The 7,907-nt window shown below is 48.6% G+C and overlaps 1 protein-coding gene across 1 annotated transcript; it reads left to right on the forward strand.

Annotated features, from left to right (window-relative positions):
• The first annotated feature begins 271 nt into the window (after positions 1–271).
• LOC137833957 (uncharacterized) lies at positions 272–1,726 on the forward strand. The gene is made up of 2 exons (XM_068642027.1): positions 272–866; positions 1,194–1,726. Exons 1-2 carry the CDS (start codon positions 272–274, stop codon positions 1,724–1,726), a joined length of 1,128 nt encoding a protein of 375 aa, XP_068498128.1.
• The last annotated feature ends 6,181 nt before the right edge of the window (positions 1,727–7,907 follow it).

The following is a 7,907-nucleotide window of genomic DNA, read 5'->3' on the forward strand; positions in this document are numbered from 1 at the left end:
GGACGATTTTCGTTGGGTGCTCTCGGTGGATGGGTCGTCTAACCAGCTGGGTAGCGGGGCTGGGGTTATTTTGGAAGGACCCAACGACGTGTTGATAGAGCAATCTCTGAGGTTTGCCTTTATAGCTAGCAATAATCAAGCGGAGTATGAGGCTTTGACCGCTGGTATTTTGTTCGCAAAGGAGATGGGAGCAAGGGTGCTTATGGCCAAGAGTGATTCGTTGTTGGTCACTACGCAGGTAACCAACGAGTTTTAGGCCAAAGATCCGCAGATGGCAGCTTACCTGGAGTATGTGCAAGAGTTAAAGAGGTCCTTTGTTTTATTCGAAGTGGTGCACGTGCCAAGAGAGCAGAATGCCCGAGCTGACTTGCTGGCCAAGCTTGCCAGTTCAGGCAAGGGGGGCAGGCAGAGGACCGTTATACAAGAAACTTTGAAGACACCTCGAGCATTTGTGGTAGATCACCAGGTTCTTCAAGTGTGCAAGTCAATGGAAAGGACGGCGAGGAGTCATAGATCCTTGACTCAGGAGACGTTGAGGACATCCAGAGTTAAGGCGCATCCAGCGGGAGTGACAAAAATGACGCAAGTTTGCGCTTTCCATGAGCCAGATACATGGGTAACGCCCTACCAACGCTACATGGCGGATGGCGTGCTCCCAATGGACTCGACAGAGGCCAGAAAGATAAAGAAGAACTCCAACAGGTTCACTCTCATCGATGGCGAGTTGTACAAGTTTGGGTTTACGCACCCTTTTCTGGTATGTGTACACGGAGAGAAGTGCGTGAGAATCATGGCTGAGCTCCACGAGGGGATCTGTGGGAGTCACATCGGGGGTCAAGCTTTGGCATCAAGAACCCTCCGTGCAGGTTATTACTGGCCCACAATGAGGGAAGATTGCAAGAAATATGCCCAGCGTTGCAAGCAATGCCAGCAGCACGCCGATTGGCACAAGGCGCCCCTAGAGGAGCTAAAGTTGATTTACAACCCCTGGCCATTCCATACGTGGGGAATCGATATTCTGGGACCCTTTCCGTTGGCGATCAGGCAAATGAAGTATTTGGTTGTGGCGATCGAGTACTTCACAAAGTGGATTGAAGCAGAACCAGTAGCCTAGATCACCGCGTAGAAGATTCAGAGTTTCGTGTGGAAGAATATTGTGTGTCGGTTTGGTGTGCCCAAGCGTTTGGTATCAGATAATGAGACTCAATTTGCGAGTCACCTATTGAAGAAGCTGTGTGGGGATGTTGGAATACAGCAGGTGTTTGCTTCTGTGGAGCACCCACAAACGAATGGGCAAGTGGAGTCAGCCAATCGGGTTTTGCTGAGAGGCTTGAAGAGGAGGTTGGAGAAGGCCAAGAGGTCTTGGGTTGAGGAAGTTCCCCGAATAGTATGGGCATATCACGCCACCGAGCAATTGGGAACCCACAAAATCCCGTTTAGTTTGGTGTATGGGTGTGATGCAATGATTCCAGTTGAAACCCAGGAAAGCTCGCTGAGATTCCAAAACTTCGTGGCGGAAGACTCGAACGAAGAGAGGAGGATGAACTTGGATTTGCTGGATGAGGTCAGGGAGGAAGCACGGGTGAAGGCTGAAGCAGTGACGAGAAGAGTTGAACGCAAGTACAACTCTAGAATAAGGCCAAAGCAATTCAGAGATGGCGACCTGGTGATGAGGAAGGCCCACCAGTACGGGATGGAGAACAAATTGTCACCCAAGTGGACATGACCGTTTAGAATAACCGAAGCACTTGGGAACGACGCCTACCACTTGGAGACGCTGGAAGGAGGGGCACTTGGAACGCCACCCATCTCAATTTTTATTACAGTTAAAGCATTGTAAGTAGCAATTAACTCGAACAGTTTAAGATGTTTCAGTTAAAACAGTTTTTCAAGGGGGCACTCTTTTTTTCCCTAAGGAGGGTTTTTAACGAGGCCACCCAATAAAGAAGGTTTCGAAGTTTATCAAAGTTTCCCAGTTATTAAGTTTGCATGCTCATCGTTTTTTAAGTTCTCGGAAAGAGACTTTATCGCCCTTGTGTAGTTTTAAGCAATGGTGAATTCAGATCGCATGCATCCAGTACAAAGTTTTAAAGTATGAAGTTTTAAACCCTCATCGCCACCCGGCGATCGGAGGTGCAAGTTAAAGTTTTAAGTCCTCATTGCCACATGGCGATCGGAGGCACATGAATAAAGTTTTTTAAGTCCTCACCGCCACCCGGCGATCGGAGGCACAAGTATAAAACTTTTTGATCGCCATCTGGCGAGAAGAGATTAAAAAGACCTCCTCGCCTCGAGCGAGTGTAGGCGAGAAGAGATTAAAAAGACCGCCTCGCCTCGAGCGAGTGTAGGCGAGAAGAGATTAAAAAGACCTTCCTCGCCTCGAGCGAGTGTAGGTGAGAAGAGATTAAAAAGACCTCCTCGCCTCGAGCGAGTGTAGGCGAGAAAAGATTAAAGTCCTCCTTGCCCTGAGCGAGTACAGGCAAGAGCAGATTACAAGACCTCTTTGCGTAAGCAAATTGAGGCAAGTTTGAAAGTCCTCAGTGCATCCAGGGGAGGAGGAGATGTAACCCCTGGGCAAGTTGAGGCATCGGGAAAAGCCCTTCTCACCCTCGAGTGAGTTCAGGCAAGATGAAGCTGAAAAGTCAGGGGTGCTAATGATCTTAAGTATGGGAAAGGAGGGTTGATGAAAACGCTTTTTCCCTTGAGTGAAACATCAATATTGACCTAGTAAGACCAGTTAAAAAAGAAGTTAAAGGGTGGCTGGGGGAGGTTCGCAGAGGACACCTCACCACCTAAATCATTGTTCTAAAACTCAGGGAGGTAGAGAAGGATCCGAAAGGCGGCTCTACCCCCAGATGAGGGAACAATGATTTAAGCTATCTTAGGTTAAAGACTCGGGGAAGGTAGAGGGAGATTCGAAAGGCAGCTCCACTTCCAGACGAGCAAAGATGAAGTCATGAGGTGGCCCCGTAGGGGACGTTTTCAGTTAAAAGCAAAATGGCGTCGCCAAAAGCCTATGGCTTTGAGATTGAAATAGAAAGAGGATTACACGGTGAGAGCCAGATCAGCGAAGTTTTGGGCGATAACATAGAAATACGCTTGTCCTTTGGCAGATCAGGCGTGCGAGATTTCAGATACTAAGATCGACCTACACCCCTACTGCCAAGTAAGTGATTTCGTGTTAAACGTTATTGCTATAGACTAACAGTTTGTTTAAGTTAAGGTGATTTCCAGAGAATTAAGTACCAATTTGTGCGAAGTACATTGGGTTGAGTAAAAACCAGCCAGTCATACCAGGTGATCGCACAACAGATAAAATTAGAAGCCATATATATATATACACATGTATATCAAACAGTTTGAGCAGAATGAAAGTTATTACATATAAATCAGAGTTAAATACAAGAAGTTTCAAGTTGATAAAATTGAAGTGGCAGATGGGAGCAGTTAAGTCGGAGGCATGATCTTGCCATCCACCACCTCGTTGTACACCGAAAACTCGGAGAGGTCAAGATCGGGAAATTTGCAAGCGAACTGCTCCAAAGCCGGAGGTAAGAACTTGGGCAACTTCAAGCTGATGCTTGCCGATCTTCATCTTGAACCCACTGTTCTCTTCACGAACCTGGGCAATTTCAAGCTCGAGCTCGTCGACCTTCTTCTTGAACCCGCTGTTCTCTTCGCGAACTTGGGCAAGCTCGGCAGCAGTTTCGCTCAGTTCTCTGGAGGCCTTGTCCCGATCTTGTTCAACTTTCCCCAGAAGGGTTTCCCTCTCGGTCGACCTCTTCTCCAGTTTGGCCATCTTTTTGGCGTCGGTTTTTCGGGCCTCCTCCAGCTCTACAATTTTCTCCCTCATAGGGACGAGCTTGCTCTCCAACTCGACGGCGTCCTGAAGTTTGTCGTGCAGTTTCCAGCACAGTTCAGTCTTGTCCTTACGCAAACTTCGAAGCTCTTCGTTGAGAGCGTTTTCCTCCCGCGAGAACTCTAGCCCTTGCATCATCATGTCGCATTTGACTTTCTCGGCTTCGGCTCTCGTGGTGCTCGCCACCTCCTGATGGATGCGGTTATCGAGTTCGAACTTGTCTAAGGAGCCTTTCAGACCTGCACCAACGATTTGAGGAAGACATTCGTCGACCATGGCGTTCAGGCGCACTGTGAAGGACTTCAAGGCTTCCTGGAGAGGAGCTGGAAGGCCTGGAGTTGAGGGAGGAGGTGAAGGTTGGTTCTCACCACCACCCTCGCAAGGTTGGATGGCGAGGGGAGCCTCAAGGCGTGGTGGTGAGGTGGGGAGTTCTGTTCCAGCTTGAGAGGAAGCTTGCGTATCAGCAAGCTGTTCAGGTGCAGCTTCAACAGCTGAGGCGTTTGAAGCAAGAACATCCCGAGCGGATTCGAAGGGCATGGAGACGCTGAGGGGGTTCTCGACGTAGTCAGGAAGGGCGCCCTCAGCTGCTGGTGGTTCAGTTTCAACTCCCCACTTTCTCTTGCAGATCAGCCCGTCCTCGGTGCTTTCATCTGCTTCGTCGTTCGATACAACCCTGGGGGCCTTCCTCTTAGCCCTTTTGGGTAGTAGTTTCCTCCGCTCGGGGGCAGGAAGAACAGCGGCAGTGGACGGGCCGACTGGCGGAGATTTGCCTTGGGCGACGGTGATCTCTGCAACAAAGTTTGGGACGGTTTGAGAGCCTGCCGCCAGATTGTGGAGTTTGGCTATGGAGCGCAGCTCAACCATCCTTCCTTTCCCCAACATCATATCTGCACAAAGAAGCCAACAATCACAAACCAGTCCAACTCGAGCAATTGATAATGCACAAGAAAATAAGCAGTGTAAGTCAATGCATGGAATAACTAGTTAAGACTATGCGCGAATCAGAACGGCAACATCAATGAAAAAGACAGGATGATGCGAATTCAAGCTAAGGGGACTCGGAGATAGGACTTAAAGACAAACCTATGTGAACGTCCAGTTGACCTTCGTGGAACTCATAGGCGATGATGGAGGAGGTGGCCAAAGTCACGTTGGAGGAGGCAACTCCTTTTCAGAAGTTGCATAGGTCTTTGTCGAGCTCCCCCATCTTTTATGGCCCCCTAGCCCTCCTGAAGCTGGTCTCTTTCTTTTCCTTGTTCACCCAATACAAGGGAAATCCGTCGAGAAGAGTGGGGTCTTAGTCGTTGCAGCAGACGCGCACGAACTTCCCTTTCCAGTCTTTGTAGGATTCCTGGAAGATGGAGAGGATGGACCTCCCAGCAACCCCGTTGAGGCTGACCCATAGACGATCGCCTGGGTTCTTGGCCTCGAACAGGTAAAGGAACACGTCCACCGAAGCTGGATGTCCCAAGTGCGCACAGATGATTTGGTACGCCCTGACGAACGCCCAACTGTTGGGATGAAGCTGGGCGGGGGCTATGTCAAGCTCAGTCAAAAGCTCCCTCTCGAAGCGAGTGAAGGGGAAGCGGAGCTTGACTTTCTTGAACATCGTGGCGTAGACAAAGCAAAAGGGTTCGCCGTTGCTTCCCTGGTTGTCAGTGCAAATGGGTTCTCCGGGAGGACAAGGACGAATGGACACCTTGTCATCGTGTTCTTTGCTGAAAGAAAGGTGAGCTTGATCACCTTTCTTGAGGCAGAGGACGTCGACGTCGGTGTTAATGGAGGAGGTCTCACCCAGCAAAGCCGAAGAGGCCCAGGGGTACAGTTGCTTATAGTCTGGGAGGGGTCTCACAACCGTGCTGGCGTGAGGTGGGTTTGGTTGCGGTTGGTTGGGTCGAGAAGACGCAGGCCTCATGACCTGGCTCGAAGGGACATTAGGATCCCTTGGTGGATTGTGAGAGGAAGAAGGGTTGGCCCTACGAGTTTTCGTCGGAGGGTTTTGAGGAGATGGAGGAGGGTTTGGAGTGACTTTGGAGCGAGCCATCAGAAGAGCTGCAAAGAAAATGAAAAGGGAAGAGATGAGAGTTTGAAAACAGAGGGACCCAACCGGAGAAGACAGAGAGGACAAGGGGGGCTCACAGAGAAAAGGCTAGAAACCCTAAACGCAGGAAAAGCGAAGCAAAGAAAACATCCCACAACGTATGCTCCAGACAGTTAATGGATGATGCAAACCGATTAAAATGAAGCAAATATTAGTGGGAGTGATAAAAAAGTTACCTTTTGATGATCAGAAGAGCGTTCAGTAAGATGGTGATTGAAGGAGATGAAGCGTTCGCTGAAGCGTTTCGAGAGTTTGGAGCGAGGAAGAAGATAATGAAACAGTGAAGTGGCGCGAAGTTTTTAAGAGTTTCGAATAGTTTCGAACGTTGCGAGAAGCGCAAACGGCAATGAATAATGGTCGTTGATAAGTCCACGTGTCATATGATCGAAGGGGTTGGTGAAGTGTCAAATCAGTGAATAGTATGAGCGCCAACGCGCAAGGCCACGTAGGTCGCCGAAAATTCAACTCTTTAGTCTTTTCGCTGAACAAGTTGCAGCTCAAGACTTGGGTGCTTGTGTACCGACCAGGTCATCGGGTGTGATGACGTGTCTAGCACGTGACTATGTGGGGTGTGCTCAGCAGAACACGTGGACAAGAGAAAGACGAATGGTTCAGGAGTGAGCATAGTCGCCGTTCGTGGAAGTGGCGTTCTGCAGTGTACATAGTCGGTCGTCGTCGGGTTTGTGTGTCATCGACGTATTAGATAATGGAAAATCAGGTGGTCGGACATTGCCATAAGGAGCACATCGCCGGATCTCCCAGTAAACTTAGTTAAAGCTGTTGGAGGCTCAGAAGAGTAAGTTCAAGCGTGTAAGTTCAGTAAGATGATTGTTACGCCAGCATGGGGCGTGAAGGTCGAGTGGGTTGGAGGAAACAGCTTGCTCATCAGCGACAGGATTCCCAGAGTGGACATTCGTTGGTGGCAAGGTTTCCTCAGCTAGAACATGCATGGCGTAGCAATAGGGAGGGTTGCACTTGCGACAAGCGATATCACAGAGATGGTGCACTTTGTTGCATCCGATACTCGCCTTGTCCGGTGGTATTCCAGAGCGTATTACGTGCTAGATTACTCCTTGAATAGGAGACTTGGCCGTGCGACTGGTTACTACACAGAAAAGATGCTCAAGTTACCCCAACCCAGATGACGACACGTGTAGGGTTGGATGCTACCTATTACTCCAACCCAGATGACGACACGTGTATGGTTGGATGCTACATAGAAGTGACGCTTAAGTTACCCCCGCCCAGATGATGACACGTGTAGGGCTGGGTACTACCTGCTACCCCAGCCCAGATGATGACACGTGCAGGGTTGGATGCGAGCCACGCGTCCAAAGCGTAACTGCCCGGAGAGAGAAAAAACCTAGGTATAAAGGTAAACTTAACAGAATTTGCAGAGGTACGTTTTCATTACGGCTCATTGTTTTGGGTTGAGTGCACTTTAGTACGGTTCTACAGAGTATAGTTTTCTCTCAGTTTTTGGGTGTTCTTGTTACTGACTTGAGCGTCGGAGCGCCACTGGCTGCAAAGGCGCCATCTTGTGTTTTCAGGTTCTCAGACAGACTATCTGTGGTGTGGACTTGAAGGGCACGTGGTGTCAAGATGGTGAGGAAGATTTTGACGAGGCAACGCTCTTGCGCTATGTCAACTGGCAGGATCATATGGTATCACTCTATTGCTGCATTTCAAGTTTCGTTTTAAAATTCTGAAATTTTATATCTAATAATAATAAATTGTTATTTTTCTGTTAAACCGTCTTAACATCGATACATAAATGTTCAGCCTTCAATCACCTGCTATATTATAGATACTTAAGTTCAACTCATGAAATATTATTCGAATATTATTCATTTGTTCTGCTTAAAACAAATTACAAATAGTTAAGTTATGTCTTACCAAAGCAATGAATTTGCTAAGGACATAGAAACAGAAAAATATGAATTGTAC

The sequence above is a fragment of the Phaseolus vulgaris genome, chromosome 5 (genome assembly GCF_000499845.2).
Source record: "Phaseolus vulgaris cultivar G19833 chromosome 5, P. vulgaris v2.0, whole genome shotgun sequence".
Classification (NCBI taxonomy): Eukaryota; Viridiplantae; Streptophyta; class Magnoliopsida; order Fabales; family Fabaceae; genus Phaseolus; species Phaseolus vulgaris.

What these genes read in the sequence shown, in the direction of transcription:
- LOC137833957 (XM_068642027.1), top strand. Translation starts at nt 272, where the DNA reads ATGGCAGCTTACCTGGAGTATGTGCAAGAGTTAAAGAGGTCCTTTGTT. An exon ending in ATCAAGAACCCTCCGTGCAG is followed by an intron (nt 867 to 1,193) that starts GTTATTACTGGC and finishes GTTTGGTATCAG; the next exon opens with ATAATGAGACTCAATTTGCG.